This window comes from Antedon mediterranea, chromosome 3, assembly GCF_964355755.1.
Source record: "Antedon mediterranea chromosome 3, ecAntMedi1.1, whole genome shotgun sequence".
In the NCBI taxonomy this organism is placed as follows: Eukaryota; Metazoa; Echinodermata; class Crinoidea; order Comatulida; family Antedonidae; genus Antedon; species Antedon mediterranea.
Genome location: NC_092672.1, coordinates 3,967,832 through 3,991,176, shown reverse-complemented (window position 1 = coordinate 3,991,176; position 23,345 = coordinate 3,967,832). Strand labels below are relative to the sequence as shown.

The 23,345-nt window shown below is 33.1% G+C and overlaps 4 protein-coding genes across 4 annotated transcripts; 1 reads left to right on the top strand and 3 right to left on the bottom strand.

Annotated features, from left to right (window-relative positions):
• Positions 1-3,431: 3,431 nt before the first annotated feature.
• On the top strand, positions 3,432-7,540 carry LOC140043584 (ribosomal protein S6 kinase-related protein-like). Its single transcript, XM_072088107.1, has 4 exons — positions 3,432-3,482; positions 3,741-3,858; positions 6,791-6,990; positions 7,364-7,540. The coding sequence occupies exons 1-4, from the start codon at positions 3,432-3,434 to the stop codon at positions 7,538-7,540; spliced, it is 546 nt and encodes a 181-aa protein (XP_071944208.1).
• Positions 7,541-8,269: 729 nt separating this feature from the next.
• LOC140043392 (complement C1q tumor necrosis factor-related protein 2-like) lies at positions 8,270-10,713 on the bottom strand. The gene is made up of 2 exons (XM_072087893.1): positions 10,649-10,713; positions 8,270-9,097 (listed from the first exon to the last, which is right to left on the bottom strand). The coding sequence occupies exons 1-2, from the start codon at positions 10,657-10,659 to the stop codon at positions 8,416-8,418; spliced, it is 693 nt and encodes a 230-aa protein (XP_071943994.1). The 5' UTR covers positions 10,660-10,713; the 3' UTR covers positions 8,270-8,415.
• Positions 10,714-13,670: 2,957 nt separating this feature from the next.
• Positions 13,671-16,131, bottom strand: LOC140043390 (uncharacterized). Its single transcript, XM_072087892.1, has 2 exons — positions 15,917-16,131; positions 13,671-14,995 (listed from the first exon to the last, which is right to left on the bottom strand). The coding sequence occupies exons 1-2, from the start codon at positions 15,925-15,927 to the stop codon at positions 14,152-14,154; spliced, it is 855 nt and encodes a 284-aa protein (XP_071943993.1). The 5' UTR covers positions 15,928-16,131; the 3' UTR covers positions 13,671-14,151.
• A 1,086-nt stretch (positions 16,132-17,217) lies between these two features.
• On the bottom strand, positions 17,218-23,096 carry LOC140043582 (uncharacterized). The gene is made up of 5 exons (XM_072088105.1): positions 22,665-23,096; positions 21,011-21,821; positions 20,717-20,720; positions 19,326-19,449; positions 17,218-18,515 (listed from the first exon to the last, which is right to left on the bottom strand). The coding sequence occupies exons 1-5, from the start codon at positions 22,673-22,675 to the stop codon at positions 17,726-17,728; spliced, it is 1,740 nt and encodes a 579-aa protein (XP_071944206.1). The 5' UTR covers positions 22,676-23,096; the 3' UTR covers positions 17,218-17,725.
• Positions 23,097-23,345: the final 249 nt, after the last annotated feature.

Genomic DNA, 23,345 nt, shown 5'->3' with positions numbered 1-23,345 from the left:
CATATATCTCTCCAGAAATGTACTTCCATCGCGAAAAACCAGTCATAACATTAAAATCGCCGCGAAAGTACAACATAGGTGGCGCTGTTGTATTTCAAACGCAATAGTATAAAACAAAATTATTTTTTTTCGTACACAAAAAAAGTACTGTTAAACGATCGTTTAATAGTGCGTACTATTGCACGCCATTTGATCCACAATCAAATGACAGGAATTTATTTAGATGTTATATGACTCTAGGATAGACTCCACTAACACACTACCTATAGAAGGGAATATTGAGAAGGTTAGGTTAAGTTATATTTAGTAGCGACGTTGATTATTTAAGGGTCAGTACTAACATGCATTATTGTCTAATGTTAGTGGTACTATTACAGTGCTGTGTGGTGTTTAATAGGACCAAGCCCCAGAGACTAAAAGCCTGGTGCCGATTGGATTGACTGGTGAACTCTCCAAAGTGACTGAAGGCCTGGAGCCAATTCAGCTTGTTTTTGCTTAAAAAAGGACGTATTAAACGTGACTAAAAGCCTGAATAAATGTCATATAATTGTGGTATCTTTTCTACAAAGGCCTTGAAAATAACATTTAGTCATATAATTGTACAGTAGAGAATGGCATGTATAGTAGGCCAATAAATACAGTGTAATAGGCCTATATAATCATTACTAGAAACCAAACTGCTCATTTTGGAACATACTGTATATCAAACATAGCTCATATATCAACAGAAGTTTCAAACATTTTGTTAAATAAAAAAAAATGTCTCTGGTAAGATTTGAACCTGCGACCTATAAGGCAACATTTATACCATTAGATAACCAACCATACTGTATATAGATTTTCAATCCACACAGACCTTTAATACAAACTACAAAAAAGATATACAGAAAAACCCTTCCTTTTGGACATCCCTATTAAAGATGTATTGTCCCCCTGAAAATTCTCAACAAGATTTTTGTTGAATATTCCATTTTAATGTCACATAATAGTTCCACTTTGACCAGAAATTGGATCGAAAAAAATGTATTTACCTGTAATTTAAAATAAAAAGTGGTCAAAATAGCTGGCCGCCAATGGGTTTTTGATTGATTTTGACCATTTATTTTGTCAATTTATAAGTGAAAACATTGGGTTTTTTTTCGGGTTTTTTCTACGGAATTATTAAATCACATATTCAAAGTCTGATTTAATTAATCTTTATTTTTCATGTTTTGGGGGACAATACATCTTTAAGGGAACATTTTTTGGGGTCCTAAAGGTGTAGTAGGTGTATTGTAGTTGCTTCAAAACAACATAGTGAATTGGTGTTAGATTTATAGTACTGTTAGTCTACATTATTTAATTGTAAAACTTTCCAAGTTTTGCTACGTGCAATCTGTTTTAATATTTATTTTTATCCAAAACAACAATTTCCATGTATAGTAATATGTCAATGTATAAATGTACAATACCATAAAACCTTTGTTTTCATAAATGTTTTTTTTATATATATATTATTATATTTATATTATTTATACATTTCTTTTGTGCAAATCAGGTGCAAGAATTTACAGTAAATGTTAAAATAAAGTGCATTGGTTGATAACACATTGCATACTATCATACTACAGGTATTAATACTTTGGAGAGAAATTCCCACAAGTCTTCATAGTTAATTACCTTCCCTCGGACATTTCCTGGGGTCACCACTGCTTATAATAAAACCCTGTAAACTTATATTAAATAGACATTTTTAATTTGAGCATGATTTTTCAAATATTATTGAAATTATACCTAGAAACATAATAATAAGCTCTGCTATAAAAAAAAAAAGGCTTGTACTGTCAAACATATATATTCCTCTTATGCTGACAATTTACCTCATTTTCAACATTAATTTGTGCAATTGTACCATTTTTTTCTAAAAGATATGCTCATCCAAATATGTCAACATCACAATTACCAACATTGTCAGAATTGTTTATACATTTTATATAAGTTGTTTTTTTATATGTAAATATTTTTGTTTTATATAACGGTTATACCTCCGCCATGAGGTTATATTTTTTGTTTTTTTCATGTATCTATTTAAAATTATTTGCTAAAAAGTATGTCCTATTTCAGTTTAGATTTGTCTAAATTTTTATTTGGTAAATGTTCATTAAGAAATATACAGTGTTAAAAAATTGATTAAAATGTCGAACATGAATGAATTTAGGTAAATGGTAGGCCTATATTGATTGCTATTGGGCGCTAAATATTTCATAAATGATAAAATGATCCGTCAGGTTGCAGAATAATTTTATTTAAAAAAAAGATATGGCTGTTAAATTTTAGGGGAAGGGGGGCCTAAAGCCTGTTTAGCCCACCTAAATCTTCCCCGCCTAAATCTTCCCTGATTAGTATACGTAAAATAATAGTTACTTAAGCAACAGATATTATTTTAACTTCTGTTCATGCTTGTCAACCATAGAATGCTTGGTGGAGTAAAGCCTTGTCTATACTATCAAACTTGTGACAAAGACATGTGATGTGCCCATATATGGACATGATTATGTCATATCACTACCCTATATTTGTGCAAATCACACATTTTTGTCAAATAATGTTTGATAGTGTAGACAGAACTTGAAACAGTAATTGGTGAATGTACTATCAAATGGTTGTTTATTGTTTTTTTTTTCTAATTTAACCAGGAATGTGCTGACGTTCCTGTTCCACAATTCAATTAATGCACCCTCATCTAAATAGTCTCTTTTTGTATCATGTTTTTTTAAACTGTAAATCCACAAAGCTACAAATAAAATAAATATTAAATATACTTTAGTTTTTTCTTATTTCCATATCTATGTCATACATTCATATTAACATTTAGCTCTTGTTGGACAATTTGCCTTTTTGTAATGGAAACTTAATGGTTAATTCTTAATCAGTTACATACATTTCTCCAATGTTGATGCTGTTATGTGAGCTGCATACCTAGATAAACTGTTGTTGAATTCAGATATGTATTGATATCGATAGCTATATATAATTTGTAAGTTGTGTGATGACAGATTAAGATATCAGGATTTAAGATGATGATGTACATATTTATGGTTAACATGTGTTTTATTTACACAATGAAATAAAGATATAGTTATATATATGTGAGAGTTACATCAGCTGAGTATCAAGCGGTTTAAGGCAGAGGCGCTGCCAACCATAGCCATAAAATCAGCACATGTTCAAGGCACTCCACAGCCATAATCCTAGTGGTCTTCTCGGATAAGGACATACTAATCAATATTTTTTTTTTTTAATAAATGCAAAAAAAATATTAGGGAAATCAATTTGAAAATACAAAAATATTCCAAATAATATAATTTATTTTGTTTGTTCTGATTTAAAGTAATGGATTATGCCACTCATGGAGATCGTATTCGTAAAGTTCTATTCGTATTCGTATAGCGATGGCTTTGGCATTTTTACATAGGGCAGGAATTATATATAGAGATTTAAAGGTATGTATTCGAAAAAATGTAAAATATTATATAATAAGAATTTTTATTATTTATATATATATATATGCATATTAATATATAATAATAAAAGAACTTCTGCTATAATTATTTCTATTTTCATAGCAGATGCAGATTGTTCTGCTAGTTGAAAGTGGTCATATTCCAATTCTGGATTTTGGAAGTAAATTACAGGCAGGGAGTTTAAATTGGGTTGGCTGAAAGATTTAAAAAGCATTAAACACTAATTTTTCTTTTCAGATGGAGAATATTTTACTTGATGAGGGCGGTCATATACTTCTGTCCGATTTTGGATTTTCAAAATGGCTGAAGCAAGGAGGCAGGACGTCCAGTGTCTGTGGGACACTTATGTATATGGGTGGGTAATTGTATATCTATTATCTATATATAAATTTACGTAAGGGCAAAATTCGGTAAATCGCGCCTTACTTCTAGAATTTTCACTCGATGGTATGTAAAGTTGGTTCGTACTTTCGGTACTGATTTTAACCGCCTGATGTAACCCTGTTTACTAATTAAATTGAGTTAAATAATTAGTTATTGACGATTAAAACGAATTTAGGTTAAACGATTTGCCCCAAATAGGGGTGTTTTCCGATCGTGGTATACACTGTCTAATGGATGTCCATCTTGAAAAATACCCGCCAAAAAAATGCGAGGAGGCTTCGCATTTTTCTATCTCCTCCTACGATAATTGTTTTTAATAGCTGAAAACCGGTTGAACAGCTAGAGTACACCATCATAATGTTGAAGACAGGCCGATTTTCTTTAAAAAATACTATTTTGATAGATTTAATATACGATTATACAAATGTATTGATTTGCGATGAATGGAACATCCCAATCTCTCAGTCTGCCAGAGTTTGGTTTAACACAAGTACTGTAGGTAAATTTATGAGCCCTTGAACACATACGGTAGGTAAATATATGGGCCCTTTGAGAATAAACTTGCAATACTTTGACAATACTGTAAATACCTATTAACTATTTTTCATTTGAATCGAACATTTCTTACTGTGAATGTTCGTACTGTTAGATGTAATATAAAAATATATACAAATAAACTTTATTACTGAGACTGTGGATAGGCTCTACTGTTAGATATACAAATAAACTTTATACTGACAGTTCCTTCTCAACGTTTGTATTAATTAATAATTACCAAAAATATAAACGTCGTAGTGGTGTATCGTGACATGTACTTTAATATTTCAATCGATTATGACAGTGACAGTTTTAACAAAGTATTAAATCGCAAATGTTTTAGGCCTACTGTATTTAGAGGTATATTATTTATAGGCCTATAAAACATGAACAAAATATTTCGTTACTCAGTGGATAAAGAATATATTTAAAAATTGTTCCTCTTTGTACCTATCCGCTTTCCCATCCCTCAACCCTAATGTTACATAGCGAGGAGGCTTCGCATTTTCCTATCTCCTCCTACGATAATTGTTTTTAATAGCTGAAAACCGGTTGAACAGCTAGAGTACACCATCATAATGTTGAAGACAGGCCGATTTTCTTTAAAAAATACTATTTTGATAGATTGCTAGAGTACACCATCATAATGTTGAAGACAGGCCGATTTTCTTTAAAAAATACTATTTTGATAGATTTAATATACGATTATACAAATGTATTGATTTGCGATGAATGGAACATCCCAATCTCTCAGTCTGCCAGAGTTTGGTTTAACACAAGTACTGTAGGTAAATTTATGAGCCCTTGGTTTAACACATACGGTAGGTAAATATATGGGCCCTTTGAGAATAAACTTGCAATAGGTTCGGAAAATGTTAAAAACCAATTTCTATTATTTGAATCGGTAAACAGTTTCCATTTATTATACATTGATAATGAAACATGAAATATTCCTATTTATGTCCCTCGAGGTTCATTAAAATTTATATTTAGTAGTCCCACGGACTTCATCTTAGCCACTCCCCCGAGTGCTAAGGCCAAATTTATGATACCCTACTTTCTATGTAAGTTTAGTTACAGTTAGTTCTTGACGATAATACAACGAATTTAGGTTACACCCTTCGGCCGCGAAAACGTTTCTGTACAAATATGATACCGATTGGCTTTATTTCATTCAACAGCGACCATAATCTCGCCAATTACAGGATAGATAAACTATTTTATTATTGATGTGCTTATAAATTAAGACTCATGTAAACAGCTTGATTACATCATTTTACAGACAAACGAAACTTTTTTAAACCTACTGTTTCAATAACTGAGTATAATACTGTATACGTTTTCATAAGTAAGTGCATATACATTTTCGTGTTTTCATTGACGAGATTGTAATAGTAACTTCAGTAACTATTACAGTACTTATTTATTATACGACACAAGACAATTGTATCTGACAGGTACGTACATTATTCTAAAAAATAAGTCTAGATAGATCCCTTAGGCGTCATAAATCACAGGCCAACAAATCAGTACTCATGACAGAAATTCGACCCAGTTTGGTTCACACAAATGTTTACAGGAATTTCAACACCACAACCGATGATTTGCCCTAAATATTTAGGTAGACTACAGTTTAATTTTTCACTGAATAGGAGCTTGCATTTCCGATTTTCATTTCGCAGAATGTCTAGGTCTATTTATTTAGTTTGGTTCTTATAATATATAAATACAATCAACTTTATTACTGCGGTTCCATCACCACCACCACGTGTCGCCCAATTCCCGTACATACATTTCCATTTCTCCCTAATTTCTTTAATCCACATAAATTAATTGTCCTTTATGGAATCCAGTATTGGTTTTGTTGTCTCTATTTCTGAATACCCCAATTAGGGGGACACTTCCGTTTTTGTTTAGTGTCCCAAAAAAGTCCCCGTCCGTGGATTCTACTGTATTCGAGAACCATCTGTGAGCACCCCTAGATGGTACGCGAGCGAAGCGAGCGTGCCATCTAGTTATCTCTAATAAGGCTAAGTGAATCATTTTGCTATCTTTAAATAATATCATCCAAAATTGTTTGTTGTTCAACAGGTAGACAGTTTTTTAAATTGATTAATAAAATGCTGAATTCGTAGTTAATACAGTATGTAGTTAATAGTTAATGTAAGCTAGAATAGGAGATGCACAGAACTGCTTCCTTTTGTTGATTTCCAGCCCTACCATCTTTTTTAAAATCCTATATCGACCACCGCTAATTAAACATGGTCACAAATCTAAATTCTGCTCTGTAATAGTCTCCAAATTTATACCATAGTTTTAATGTTTTTTTTAACAGGACAACTAAACATCTACCTTAATTTTTTCAGCGCCTGAAGTACTAAATATGGGTGACTATGATCATCGTGTTGACTGGTGGTCACTCGGCATTATAATGTTTTGCTTGATGACGGGTAAATATCCGTTAAGCGGTTCCACCAATCACATTGAGATTTATAATAAGGTTAGAAATAAGGAATTCAAGTTACCTCCATTTGTTAGTTATCCAGCTCAGGACGTCATTCTTCAGGTAACAGTTGATTCATTTTTAGTTAACTACTTTTTAATTAAATTTGTAAAATTCTCATCTGACAATCAATGAACTCGGAGCTACTATAATTTTATGCCGAATTAGCTACTATAGTTTTATGCCATATTATTGTGTGCACACAGATCCATTTCAACATTCTTTTTGAACACTCATTTTTGGACACCGTTTTGGCAACACGTCAACTAATTTCTAGATCGTCGCAGATTGATAGTTCCCTAATAATACCACGTTTTTATCTTGATAATCAAACTATACGTTCTTTTTTGCAGTATACAACAGCCTGACCTTGAATAACCCGATAGTCTCTGGTAGTTTATGCATTTTTCTTTATGATCACTTTTTTTTCCTGTAGTTACTCTGTAAAGATCCATGTGCAAGACTAAGCTGCTTAGCAACGTTAAAAAGAATGGAGTTTTTTGTCGGTATGTCTTTTGAAAAGGTTCTCTCTAAACAGACACCGCCAACTGTTTATTTAAAGAGGAAATTGCCAAAAACGTGTCAGGAGTTTAACATTGAATGGTGTCAGTAACGATGTCTGGAAACCACGCCCAATTTCTAGGGAATTGTCCGTAAGTATTCTAAAGTAGTGTAGTCTATTCCACATACTATTCCTATAATTGGGCACGGAATAATTTTTGTATCATTGTTTCATCTAAAACTCTGTCTACACTATCAAAAGTTTATGTGACAACAACAATATATGGATATGATGACCATATTCTGGCATATTACTACCATATTACTATTACTATATTTGTTAAAATAGTTTGATAGTGTAGACCGAGTTTAAAAGTATGCTCAGTTTTTTTTTATATTTTATGTAAAGTTATATGTCAAGTTGTAACAAACTGGTTTCAGTGTCGTCATGAGCAATATTGCGATTCATATGAATTTTATAAAATAAAGTGTGCCAAGGAAAGAATTCAAAACTTTAAAAAAAGAAGAGGCTTTGATTTTTAAACAAGGAACTTGCAGAGTTACCCATGCTGATATATTTCTCTTAGCATAATCTTTGCAAAGTGCAGTACTACTACTACCAGCCATGGGTTAAATAAATAAATGTGTAAAATCTGTTTTAAAAGGTCAAATGTCAAAGAACTGAATGTTGACAGTCTTTAATTAATTAATTCAGAATTGTAGTGGATGAATTTACTAAAACCTTCCTGATTTGAGTGTGAATAGGCTGTAATAAAGTGTGTAAAAAAATGTAATCCTTTTGAACCGCCTGCATAGATTTACTCAAACTACTGAATATTAATATTTTTATTTCTAACATGTATTTAAACAATTTAGTTCCTCAAATGAAATAAATGTTATATCTATAATTTTTTAACTGGCTTCTTTTGAATTAGCATCATTCATCTAAAGTGTTTAAAACAATACAAGTATTTGTATATGCTTACTTTATGCTGCATAAAGTAAGAAACCAGAGAATGAGCAGTATCTTAGGCTGCTACTGTGGTAATAGTTATAGCTTGGACTACCTGGCTGAGTCCATACTTCATCACCTGATACTAAATCAAGAACCACCATTGTGCTTGCAGAATTATACCCATCAGCATCCATCTGTGCAGACATTTGAACATTCCCATTTTTCATGATTCTTGTTTTAAGTTTACCACTACCACTTGATTTCATTGATGTCACCTGGAATACATAAACACCTGGAATTGTACAGACAAACTTGCCTGTTTCTTTGTTGTAATGATTTCCAACATCTGTAATTATTGTGTCATACTTCATTGGGCTAGTGTCATGACGACCTGGGTTTGATGTAAAAAATACTGAAAAAGCAGATTTCTTCTGACTAGATTGTTCACCTTTTTCTCCTTTTACACCATTTGTACCTGGTAGTCCAATGAGGCCTTGTGGTCCTAATTTACCAGGAATCCCATCTAAGCCATTCCTTCCCTTCTCTCCATTCATTCCTTGTGGCCCTGACACACCTGGATTACCATGGTTTCCTGGAATACCAGGAACCACAACTGTACAACAGCTATTACAAGCTTCAGAATTGATTTGAGCTGCTGATTTTATGACATAGATTATACTAATCTGTATCACAATTGTTAACATCATATTTACTCTGAAATTCAATATAAAAACTGTATGTTAGCTTTTTTTACCTTCTAACTCATTTTAGTAATTGCAATCTTATCTATACTATATTTATAAAAATGCTCTTTTTATAACATTTTTAAAATTAAATCAATTAATCATTGTCAAGCAGGGTTTCGTCAAAGTTTATTTTGCTGATCGTGATATCGTCATCGAGCCAGCATTAATAATATTCGTTTTTATATAGCGCCAAGTCAAGTCAAGTATCATTTATTGTCATTTGTTTTGAGAAAAAAACATAGAAATTCTGTTTGCTCTGTGTGCGGAGCACAATATCCAACGGACACAACACAAACTCAAAACAAAAACATTACAAAAACTGTCTACATGATGTTTAAGGCTCTAATAGCTCCTGGAAAGAAACTATTTGTAAATCGTGCCTTATTGGCCTTAATAGAATGAAGTCGCCGACCGCTGCGCATCAACTGGAACATACCGGATGAAATTCATCATCTTTGATAGCCACTGCCTTTTTCAGAAGACGATCCGAAAATATGTTCTCCAAAGGCAATTGTGCAGATCCATTTATACGTCTTGACTATTCTATTTAGGTCACGCTTTTCATTTTCAGTAGCGCTACCGAACCATACCGTTAAAGAATATGTTATGACACTCTATAACTGAGCTATAGAAGGACGACATTATTGCAGAGTTTATACCAAATGACGTAAGTCTATACCCATTTATACACCTGTGTGGAGAGAGGCAAATGTAAATAAAGTATCTTGCCTAAGGATCTAGCAATGTGGTGAGAGTTGGATCTCACGATCAGTAATCCAATGTCCAACACACTGCGCCACACGTCCTTTAAGCATTCTGTAAACCTTTTATTTCACAGCCTACATACGATTCTCCCAGGACCAAGAAGCGGCCTGGCTGTCCCAACCAGTCTGGTCCCAACAAGAAGTTTTGAATATGATATTATATAATAATTTGTTAACCAAAGAAGTTTGGTAGCTGAGTGGTTAGACACTTCACTATCATACAGAAAGATCCAAGTTAATTTCCCGATAAGAACAACTCAGCTGTAAATGAGTACCTGATTGAAAATGCTACGAAGGATAAGGCGACATGGAAAGGACCTGGCCAGCCTACCACGTAATGCTAAGGCTTATTACGTTGAGCTCCTAACAGCTCATTCCACTTTTTTTAGAATGGACTTCAGTTTGCCTTACAATAATTTCACATCGGTGACAAAATGTTAATGTATATAATAAAATAATCTCAAATAGGCTAATAGAACACAATGGTAAAAGAATATTTAAACAGAAATTGACTTGTATTAAATGATCTTCAGTTGTATTGCATTCCTAACTGGAGTACACACATATTGTACCTTTTGTGTGTTTTAATATTGTTTTTTCCTTCTCATTGCCAACATGTACAAGGAAGGTTACAGAATTCTAACAAATCAGTACTAAAGACAGTAATGTCAAAGTACAGAGTAGCAGTGTGAAAGTACAGTAGCACCAAATATCATCCTAAATATTATTAAAAGCTTAAATAACAATTTACTTACCGGAGATACATTGTTGTTTTCTGAATGTCTTTTCTGTTGATCTGTAAACTGGATGTTTCCCTGTCATCTGCTGTTGTATGAATAAATCCAGTTTCAATTTTCACTCGACTTTAATAGATGAAATCTGTTCCTCACCTGTAAACAGTATGTACAAATTCCCTAATTTTTCCATTTGCTGAAATTTCCACCATAATGTAAAGGACAAATGCGATTCCCACGACTTTCAAACTTGTTAAATGTTTTTTTCTAAACAAACAAGTACCTGTGGTTATCATTTATTAGACCGGCTCTTTGTGTTACAATAACATTAGGAAAGGGAACTATTCAAACCGGATTACTAATCGAAACTTCAATATCCGATGACTTCCGCAGTTTTTGTGAAGTTACCTCCCTCTCACATGTGAACATAGATAATTACTAATTCTTCCCATCAGGTAAAATAATAGGAAGATGCTGATTGGTCTATTTCTGAACGTCAATCAACTTGCTGCTTCGTGTTTCTTAAAAAATGTGTATGCGCATGCATGTCAGTTATTACACTGAAGAGCATATATTGTAATACTTACTCCAGCCAAAAATAAATATAATTCGTCCCATTACAGTAGTATGCAAAACAAAATATGTAAATGTAGTCAAATATTTATATAATTTGTCCCACATACAGAGTATGTAAAACAGAATATTTAATGTTATATTAACATATTTCTTACTGTACTCAAATATTTATATTATTCATCCCATTACAGTATGTAAAACAACATATGTAAATGTTATGTTTATATATTTTGTTTCTTACTGTAGTCAATATGAATATGATTTATCCTGTTTTTAAGCTTCTTCATATTTCATTGGTATATAATTCGTCTAAATATTTTGGAGGTATTTTTATTTCTCTAGTTTTCATAGTTTTCAAAATCCTCTTCAGTATTTTTTACCATTTTGTCAAGTTTTCTTTATGTTTAGTGCATTTTTTGTGGTTTTTCAAATATTTAATTATTTATATCAGAATTTATTGTTTCCTTTAAACGTTCAGCTCTGTTTTGTATTTTATGAAAAAGTTATTTGTCAAGTTGTAACAAACTGGTTTCCAGTGTCATCATGAGCAATATTGTGATTCATCTGAATTTTATAAAATAAAGTGTGCCAAGCAAAGAATTCAAAACTTAAAAGAAGAAGATCCTTTGATTTTTATCCAACTTTCTCACATCACATAAACAATTATACCATATCAGGCCCGTATCCAGGGGGGGTGCGTTGGGTGCAGACGCACCCCCCCAAGTCCCAAAAGGTCCACTATTTCCTCGGTTGGTATTTTTTCTTGTCAATAAATATATATATACAAAATTTACATTATCAATGGTATACAAACAAAAATATGCTAATATAAAATGAAAAAATACCGGTAATTAAATTACGGAATCTGAACGGACTACAAACTCGATGTAAAACATGCGCAGTCGATCATGTGACGACAAGCAATAGCTTAGCGCTTCATGTACGCGGTACGCGGTAAAGTGTTTGCTGGAGAAATACAGACAACTTAACGTCAGGGAACACGTGTACTTTTTGTCGGGGAATATAATATACAGTAAAAAGCGTTCGCGTTCACTTCGTAGCTAGCTTCAGCGCCTAGAAAACCGCGACGTTTCATTGACCGTGAGAGTACGTCAGAGTGATATTATGCACTTTATATGCATTCATTATTGCCAGCGATCTAACTTACTACTAAACAATAGCTAGGTACGCACTTGTCTGGCGGTATCCCTTTGTACGAATCGTTCAACGTTGGGTCGAGACGCGTGATATCAAGTTTCATCCAGGGACCAAAATGTGTAATGTGTTATTTTCCAGGCGAAGTTTACCGACGGTTACGTCGTGTACTGCGTCGACGTACGCTACACTACAGCAAAAACGAATTATGGTAATTGTTCGTTTGTTCACCAATTTTTTAATTTACAAGTAACCTTCTGTACCGTGGGGCACCTAAAATAAATTTGTCATCCATTACTAAACAAAAAAACATGCCATTTTCGCTTAGCCAACATTATAGCTATAGTTATTACATTTTCAATATCCTGTATGTCATGAATTTCTCACCACTCGGAAGTCCAGATGGTACGCATGCATACACCTGGGAGGAATAAACTTTTTTCCCCGACTGAAAAAGGTCTACGCTTGCGTTTTTTAAGCCTCTAGGCCTGATGTTTCCAAAGTATAAAATGCAATTTTTTGAAGACCTGCAGCTCTAGTTTTAAACATTTTCTTAGCTCAGCCCCAACAATAAAGCTGGTCATATTTCGAAGAACAAGAAGTACATTTTCCGGGACCTAACATCTCTATTTTTCAAACATTTCTTAGCTCAGTCACAACCCATGATAGGGACTTATATATTTTTTTTCATGTTTTGAAGTATAATAAGTCCAATTTCCGGGACCTCCAACTCTATTTTTCAAAATTTTCTTTGAACTTTTATTTTTTAAATTGAAAAATATGGATTGAAACCGTCATCGCGCATCGTTTTTTTGCACGCAGTATTTTTTTTATGCATTATAAAAAATGGCTACCCTAAATCTGATTAAAAAGACCTCAAATGACGCTAGAACGCGTTGCTTCCGGGGGCTTCGCCCCCTGGACCCCCACCGGGGGCCCTTGGCGGCCCCTGGCCCTCAGCCTAGTGATGCTCGCTTTGCTCGCATAGCCCCCTCGTCGGGGAATGTAGCCCCCGCGTCGGGAAGATCCTGGCGCCACCCCTGCTGAGTTGGCCTCATCATGAAAGCGTTAAGTTCTGGTGTCCATCGTTCAACTAGCCCAAGCCACAACAGAGAGTCTTACATCAGTCTTTAGAACGTCAAATAACGCAAATTTTTCGAGGGCCTTCGGCCCCTGGACCCTGACCGGGGGCCCTTGGCGGCCCCCTGGCCCCCAGCCATTGTTGCTCGCTTCGCTCTCACCCCCCCATTATAAATGCTGCATACGGGCCTGCATATATCGTTCATAGTTCAAACAAATGATCCACTCAAAATGCTGAATATTAATATTTTTATTTGTAATATATACTTACAAAAATTTAGTTCTAAATAAGTTTAAATAAATGTTACATTTATAATTTTTCAACTGGTAAGTAAAATTACCTAAAAAATCACTAACCTTTCTAAAAAATGTTAATGTCACATAAAAAGTAGTTATTTATTTTGACCAACAATTGTGGGAGATAGGTGGGGAATAGAAAATAGAAAATTGGCTGCCACCCAATGGGTTTTTGGTTGAATTTAACTATATATTTAGTAAAAGCATTTAAAAAAATTTGTTCTTCTATGGAAGCGATTAACTTTATTAAAACTGCAATATAGCCTTCAGTATTCAAAGTTTGTTATCTTCATGTTTTTGGGGACAAACATTTAATTAATAGTAATGTAGCTTGTGACATTTATATAGTTTGACTTCTAGATGCCTATTTGCAAATTAATTGTTTAAAACAATACAATTATTTGTATATGTTTGCTTTATGCTGCATAAAGTAAGAAACCAGAGAATGAGCAGTATCTGTCACTGTCACTGTAGTAATAGTTATGGCTTGAACTATGTGGCTGAGTCCATACTTGATCACCTGATACCAGATCAAGAACCACCATTGTACTTACAGAATTATGCCCTGAAGCACTCATCCATGCAGACATTTGATTATTGCCATTTTTCATGATTCTTGTTAAAATTTTACCACTACCATTTGATTTCATTGATGTCACCTGGAATACATAAACACCTGGAATTTCACAGACAAACTTTCCTGTTTCTTTGTTGTAGTGATTTCCTACATCTGTAATTACTGTGTTATACTTCATTGGGCTAACGGCATGACGACCTGGGTTTGATGTAAAAAATACTGAAAAGGCAGATTTCTGCTGACTAGCTTGTTCACCCTTTTCTCCTTTTACACCATTTGTACCTGGTAGTCCAATGAGGCCTTGAGGTCCAGTTGGTCCTAACTTTCCAGGAGACCCATCTAAGCCATTCCTTCCATCATCTCCTGTTATTCCTTGTTCTCCTTTCATTCCCGGGTCTCCTGTCATTCCTTGTTCTCCATTCATTCCTTGTTCTCCATTCCTTCCATTATCTCCTTTCAATCCTTGTTCTCCATTCATTCCTTGTTCTCCTTTCACTCCATTCATTCCTTTTTCTCCATTCATTCCTTGTGGCCCTGATGTACCTGGATTTCCATGATTTCCTGGAATGCCAGGAACCCCAGCTGTACAACAGCTATTACAAGCTTCAGAATTGGTTTGAGCTGCTGATTTGATGACATAGATTATACTAATCTGTATCACCATTGTTAATATCATATTAAATCTGAAATTCAATATAAACACTGTATGTTATTATTAATTATACCCCTTAACACATTCAGTAATAATTACACTCTTATCAACCAAACTTGTTTATATCAAAATGAAGCAAAAAATACCCCGTATTAAAATTTTGTAAAAAAAAATGTTTGGAATCAATCATTGTCAAGCAGGGTTTTTTCAAAGTATGTTCATCAGCCAGCATTCTGTAATCCTTTTATTTCACAGCCTACATACGATTCTCCCTGGAGCAATAAGCTGTCCAGTTGTACAAGGAAACAACATAACTAAGCCCAACAAGAAGTTTTAAATATGATATTTATAATAATTTGTTAGCCGAAGAAGTTTGGTAGCTGAGTGGTTGGACACTTGACTATCATACAGAAAGACCCAAGCTAATTTCCAGATAAAAACAACTCAGCTGTAAATGAGTATCTGATTGAAAATGCTACGAAGGATAAGGCGACATGGAAAGGACCTGGCCAGCCTACCACGTAATGCTAAGGCTTATTACGTTGAGCTCCTAACAGCTTATTCCACTTTTTTTAGAATGGACTTCAGTTTGCCTTACAATAATTTCACATCGGTGACAAAATGTTAAGGTATATAATAAAATAATCTCAAATAGGCTAATAGAACACAATGGTAAAAGAATATTTAAACAGAAATTGACTTGTATTAAATGATCTTCAGTTGTATTGCATTCCTAACTGGAGTACACACGACCCATATTGTACCTTTTGTGTGTTTTAATATTGTTTTTCCTTCTCACTGCCAACATGTTCAAGGAAGGTTACAGAATTCTAACAAATCAGTACTACAGTAAAAGACAGTAATGTCAAAGTACAGAGTAGCAGTGCTAAAGTACAGTAGCACCAAATATCATCCTAAATATTATTAAAAGCTTAAAGAACAATTTACTTACCGGAGATACATTGTTGTATTCTGGATGTCTTTTCTGTTGATCTGTAAACTGGATGTTTCCCTGTCATCTGCTGTTGTATGAATAAATCCAGTTTCAATTTTCACTCGACTTTTATAGATGAAATCTGTTCCTCACGTGTAAACAATATGTTGTCATTTTGCAATCGAAAACTCCCTAATTTGTCCATTTGCTGATATTATACAGGACATATCATGCGATTCCCACGACTTTTGAACTTGTTAAATGTTTTTTTTTAAAGAAACAAGTACCTTTATTAGACCGGCTCTTTGTGTTACAATAACATTAGGAAAGGGAACTATTTAAACCGGATTACTAATCGAAACTTCAATATCCGATGACTTCCGCAGTTTTTGTGAAGTACCTCCCTCTCACATGTGAACATAGATAATCAATAATTCTTTCCATTAGGTAAAATAATAGGAAGATGCTGATTGGTCTATTTCTGAACGTCAATCAACTTGGTGCTTCATGTTTCTTAAAAAGTGTGTATGCGCATTCATGTCACAAGTTCTTACACTGAAGAGCATATGTTGTAGTTATTTACTCCAGCCAAATATAAATATAATTTGTCCCATTACAGTAGTATGTAAAACAAAATATGTAAATGTAGTCAAATATTTATATAATTTGTCCCACATACCGTATAAATATGTAAAACAAAATGTGTAAATTTAGTCAAATATTTATATAATTTGTCCCACATACCGTATAAATATGTAAAACAAAATGTGTAAATTTAGTCAAATATTTATATAATTTGTCCCACATACAGTATAAATATGTAAAACAAAATGTGTAAATTTAGTCAAATATTTATATAACTTGTCTCACATACAGTATAAATATGTAAAACAGAATATGTAAATGTTATGTTTACATATTTTGTTTCTTACTGTACTCAATATGAATATGATTTATCCTGTTTTTAAGCTTCTTCATATTTCATTGGTATATAATTCATCTAAATATTTTGGTGTTTGTATTTCTCTAGTTCTCATAGTTTTCAAAATCCTCTTCAGTATTTTTCATCATTTTGTCATGTTTTCGTTTATGTTTAGTGCATTTTTGTAGTATGTCAAATATTCTTTTATCAGAATTTATTGTTTCCTCTAACGTTCAGTTCTGTTTTGTATTTTATGCAAAGTTATATGTCAAGTTGTAACAAACTGGTTTCCAGTGTCGTCATGAGCAATATTGTGATTCATATGAATTTTATAAAATAAAGTGTGCCATGCAAAGAATTGAAAACTTTAAAAAAAGAAGAGGCTTTGATTTTTATCCAATTTTCTCACCTCACATAAACAATTATACCATATATAGTTCATAGTTCAACATAATGATTTACTCAATATACTGAATATTAATATTTTTATTTGTAATATATACTTCCAACATTTAGTTTGAATGAAATAAACTAACCTTTCTAAAAAAATGTTAATGTCAAATAAAAGATGGTTATTTACTTATTTCGAGGGAGGGTGAATCAGCAAATTGGCTGTTGAATTGGTTGAATTTAACTGTATAATTTTGGGTTTTTTTATAAAATGAAAGCATTATTTTTAAATTTATTTTTCTATGGAAATGATTAACTTTATTAAAACTCCAAAATATAATAATATTAATATTTGTCCTCAGTATACAGTATTAAAAGTCTGATTTTTGTATCTTAATTTTTCATGTTTTTGAGGGAAAATACATTTTTAATTTTTGACATTTATAGTTTGACTTCTAGATGCCTATTTGCAAATTAATTGTTTAAAAAAATAAAAGTATTTGTTTATGTTTACTTTATGCTGCATAAAGTAAGAAACCAGAGAATGAGCAGAATCTGTTGCCGTCACTGAGGTAATAGTTAGTGTTTGAACTACCTGGCTGAGTCCATACTTGATCACCTGATATCAGATCAAGAACCACCATTGTGCTTACAGAATTATACCCTGAAGCACTCATCCATGCAGACATTTGAATATGGCCATTTTTCATGATTCTTGTTAAAATTTGACCACCACCACTTGATTTCATTGGTGTCACCTGGAATACATAAACACCTGGAATTGTACAGACAAACTTGCCTGTTTCTTTGTTGTAGTGATTTCCTACATCTGTAATTATTGTGTTATACTTCATTGGGCTAATGGCATGACGACCTGGGTCTGTAGTAAAAACTACTGAAAAAGCAGATTTCTTCTGACTAGATTGTTCACCCTTTTCTCCCTTTACACCATTTGCACCTGGTAATCCAACAATACCTTGGGGTCCAGTTGGTCCTAACTTTCCAGGAGTCCCATCTAAGCCATTGCTTCCATTATCTCCATTCATTCCTTGTTCTCCTTTCATTCCTTGTTCTCCATTCAATCCTTGTTCTCCTTTCATTCCTTGTTCTCCATTCATTCCTTGTTCTCCTTTCACTCCACTCATTCCTTGTGGCCCTGCTGCACCTGGATTTCCATGATTTCCTGGAATACCAGGAACCCCAGCTGTACAACAGCTATTACAAGCTTCAGAATTGGTTTGAGCTGCGGATTTGATGACATAGATTATACTAATCTGTATCACAATTGTTAACATCATATTAAATCTGAAATTCAATATAAAAACTGTATGTTAACTTTTTCTCCTAACACATTTTAGTAATAATTGCATCATATCTACCATACTTATAAAAATACCCTTTTTATTAAATTTTTAAAAAAGGCAATCCATTAGTCATTGTCTAGCAGAGTTTCGTCAAAGTAGGTTTTGCACACTGATCATGATGTCATCATTAGCCAGCATTCTGCAACCCTTTTATTTCACAGCCTACATAAGATTCCCAAGATCAAGAAGCAGCCTGGCTGTCCAGTTGTACAAGGAAAAAACATAACTAAGCCTACCAAAAAGTTTGAATATGATATTATACAGTATAAGACCCAAGTTAATTTCCCAATAAGAACAGCTCAGCTGTAAATGAGTACATGTTAGGAAGGATAATACAGCGTGGAAACACATAATGCTAAGTCTTAACAGCTCATTAAACTGTGTTTAGAATGGACTCCAGTTTACCTTACAATAATCGGTGACAAAATGTTAATGTATAAAAAAAAATGATTTCAGATATGCTAAATAGAACACAATGGTAAAAGAATATTTAAACAGAAATTGACTTGTATTAAATGATCTTCAGTTGTATTGCATTCCTAACTGGAGTACACCCATATTGTACCTTCTGTGTGTTTTAATATTGTTTTTTCCTTCCCACCGGCAACATATACAAGGAAGGTTACAGAATTCTAACAAATCAGTACTACGGTAAAAGACAGTAATGTCAAAGTACAGAGTAGCAGTGCCAAAGTACAGTAGCACCAAATATCCTAAATATTATTAAAAGCTAAAATAACAATTTACTTACCGGAGATACATTGTTGTATTCTGGATGTCTTTTCTGTTGATCTGTAAACTGGATGTTTCCCTGTCATCTGCTGTTGTATGAATAAATCCAGTTTCAATTTTCACTCGACTTTTATAGATGAAATCTGTTCCTCACGTGTAAACAATATGTTGTCATTTTGCAATCGAAAACTCCCTAATTTGTCCATTTGCTGATATTATACAGGACATATCATGCGATTCCCACGACTTTTGAACTTGTTAAATGTTTTTTTTTAAACAAACAAGTACCTTTATTAGACCGGCTCTTTGTGTTAAAATAACATTAGGAAAGGGAACATATTCAAACCGGATTACTAATCAAAACTTCAATATCCGATGACTTCCGCAGTTTTTGTGAAGTTACCTCCCTCTCACATGTGAACATAGATAATTACTAATTCTTCCCATCAGGTAAAATAATAGGAAGATACTGATTGGTCTATTTCTGAACGTCAATCAACTTGATGCTTCGTGTTTCTTAAAAAGTGTGTATGCGCATTCATGTCAGTTCTTACACTGAAGAGCATTGTTACTTACTCCAGCCAAACATAAATATAATTTGTCCATTACAGTAGTATGCAAAACAAAATATGTAAATGTAGTCAAATATTTATATAATTTGTCCCACATACAGAGTATGTAAAACAGAATATTTAATGTTATATTAACATATTTCTTACTGTACTCAAATATTTATATTATTCATCCCATTACAGTATGTAAAACAACATATGTAAATGTTATGTTTCCATATTTTGTTTTTTACTGTAGTCAATATTAATATGATTGATCCTGTTTTTAAGCCTCTTCATATTTCTTTGGTATATAATTCGTCTAAATATTTTGGAGGTGTTTTTATTTCTCTAGTTTTCATAGTTTTCAAAATCTTCTTCAGTATTTTTTACCATTTTGTTATGTTTTCTTTTATGTTTAGTGCATTTTTTGTAGTATGTCAAATATTTAATTCTTTTTATCAGAGTTTATTGTTTCCTCTAACGGTATGTTTCCTCTAACGTTCAGTTCTGTTTTATATTTTATGCAAAGTTATATGTCGAGTTGTAACAAACTGGTTTCCAGTGTCGTCATGAGCAATATTATGATTCATATGAATTTTATAAAATAAAGTGTGCCAAGCAAAGAATTAAAAACTTTAAAAAAAAGAAGAGGCTTTGATTTTTATCCAACTTTCTCACCTCACATAAACAATTATACCATATATAGTTCATAGTTCAACATAATGATCCACTCAAAATACGGAATATTAATATTTTTATTTCTAAAATATACTTACAACATTTAGTTTGAATGAAATAAATGTTAAATCTATAATTTTTTAACTGGTAAGTAAAATTCACATAAAAAATCACTAACCTTTCTAAAAGAAAATGTTAATGTAATAGTTATTTACTTTGACCAAAAATGGGTGGGGTGGAAATAGGTGAATTTCCTGCCAGCCAATGGGTTTGTGGTTAAATTTAACTGTATATTTGGGGGGTTTTTTTATAAGTAAAAGCATTATTTTTAACATTTGTTCTTCTATGGAAGTGATTAATTAAAACTGCAAAATAGCCTACAGTATTCAAAGTCTGATTTTTTACCCTTTTTTTTATGCCTATTTGCAAATTAATTGATTAAAGCAATACATGTATTTGTATGTTTACTTTATGCTGCATAAAGTAAGAAACCAGAAAATGAGCAGTATCTGTTGCTGTCACTTTGGTAATAGTTAGTGCCTGAATTATATGGCTCAGTCCAAACTTCATCACCTGATACCAGATCAAGAACCACCATTGTACTTGCAGAATTATACCCAGCAGCATCCATCCTTGTGGTCATTTGAATATTCCCATTTTTCTTGATTGCTGTTAGAATTTTTCCACCAGTTGATTTCATTGATGTCACCTGGAATACATAAACACCTGGAATTGTACAGACAAACTTTCCTGTTTCTTTGTTGTAGGGATTTCCTACATTTGAAATTATTGTGTCGTACTTCATTGGGCTAATGGCGTGACGACCTGGGTTTGATGTAAAAACTACTGAAAAAGCAGATTTCTGCTGACTAGCTTGTTCACCCTTTTCTCCTTTTACACCATTTGCACCTGGTAGTCCAATGAGGCCTTGAGGTCCTTTTGGTCCTAATTTACCAGGAATCCCATCTAAGCCATTGCTTCCATTATCTCCTTTCATTCCCTGTTCTCCATTCAATCCTTGTTCTCCTTTTATTCCTTGTTCTCCATTAATTCCTTGTTCTCCATTAATTCCTTGTTCTCCATTAATTCCTTGTTCTCCTTTCATTCCTTGTATTCCATTCATTCCTTGTGGCCCTATTGCACCTGGATTACCATGATTTCCTGGAATGCCAGGAACCCCAGCTGTACAACAGCTATTACAAGCTTCAGAATTGGTTTGAGCTGCTGATTTGATGACATAGATTATACTAATCTGTATCACAATTGTTAACATCATATTAAATCTGAAATTCAATATAAAAACTGTAAGTTAACTTTTTCCCCTCGAAAAAATTTTAGTAATAATTGCACTCTTCCAATCTACCATATTTATAAAAATACCCCTTTCATTTAAAAAAAAGGTTGCAATCCATTAGTCATTGTCTAGCAGAGTTTCGTCAAAGTATGTTTTGCACACTGATCATGATGTCATCATTAGCCAGCATTCTGCAACCCTTTTATTTCACAGCATACATACGATTCTCAGGACCAAGAAGCAGCCTGGCTGTCCAGTTGTACAAGGAAAAAACATAACTAAGCCAAACAAGATGTTTGAATATGATATAAGACCCAAGTTAATTTCCCAATAAGAACAGCTCAGCTGTAAATGAGTACCTGATTGAAAATGTTAGGAAGCATAATACGGCATGGAAAGGAATTGGCCAGCCTATCACATAATGTCTTATAACATTGAGCTCCTAACAGCTCATTTCACTGTGTTTAGAATGGACTCCAGTTTACAATAATCGGTGACAAAATGTTAATGTATAAAAAAAATGATTTCAGATATGCTAAATAGAACATTAATGGTAAAAGAATAACAGAAATTGACTTGTATTAAATGATCTTCAGTTGTATTTCATTCCTAACTGGAGTACACATGACCCATATTGTACCTTTTGTGTGTTTTAATATTGTTTTTCCTTCCCACAGCCAACATATACTATACAAGGAAGGTTACAGAATTCTAACAAATTAGTACTACAGTAAAAGACAGTATGTCAAAGTACAGAGTAGCAGTGCTAAAGTACAGTAGCACCATATATCATCCTAAATATTATTAAAACCTAAAATAACAATTTACTTACCTGAGATACATTGTTGTTTTCTGAATGTCTTTTCTGTTGATCTGTAAACTGGATGTTTCCCTGTCATCTGCTGTTGTATGTATAAATCCAGTTTCAATATTCACTTGACTTTTATAGATGAAATCTGTTCCTCACGTGTAAACAATATGTTGTGATTTTGCAATCGAAAATTCCCTAATTTGTCCATTTTCTGATATTATACCACAATGTAAAGGACATATCATGCGATTCCCACGACTTTTGAACTTGTTAAGTACCTTTATTAGACCGGCTCTTTGTGTTACAATAACATTAGGAAAGGGAACTATTCAAACCGGATTACTAATCGGAACTGCAATATCCGATGACTTCTGCAGTTTTTGTTCAAGTTCAATAAACTACCTCCCTCTCACATGTGAACATAGATAATTAAGAATTCTTCCCATTAGGTAAAATAATAGGAAGATGCTGATTGGTCTATTTCTGAACGTCAATCAACTTGGTGCTTCATATTTCTTAAAAAGTGTGTATGCGCACACATGTCAGTTCTTACACTGAAGAGCATACATTGTAATACTTAATCCAGCCAAATCTATATATAAATTTACGTAAGGGCAAAATTCGGTAAATCGCGCCTTATTTCTAGAATGTTTACTCGATGGTATATAAAGTTGGTTAGAATCTCGGTACTGATTTTAACCA

Coding starts and splice junctions, on each gene's coding strand:
- LOC140043584 (XM_072088107.1), top strand. CDS start 3,432: ATGGCTTTGGCATTTTTACATAGGGCAGGAATTATATATAGAGATTTA. Junction 3,859..6,790: donor TGGGACACTTATGTATATGG/GTGGGTAATTGT, acceptor TAATTTTTTCAG/CGCCTGAAGTACTAAATATG. Junction 6,991..7,363: donor CTCAGGACGTCATTCTTCAG/GTAACAGTTGAT, acceptor TTTTTCCTGTAG/TTACTCTGTAAAGATCCATG.
- LOC140043582 (XM_072088105.1), bottom strand. Junction 18,516..19,325: donor AATACAACAATGTATCTCCG/GTAAGTAAATTG, acceptor ATTGAATTTCAG/ATTTAATATGATGTTAACAA.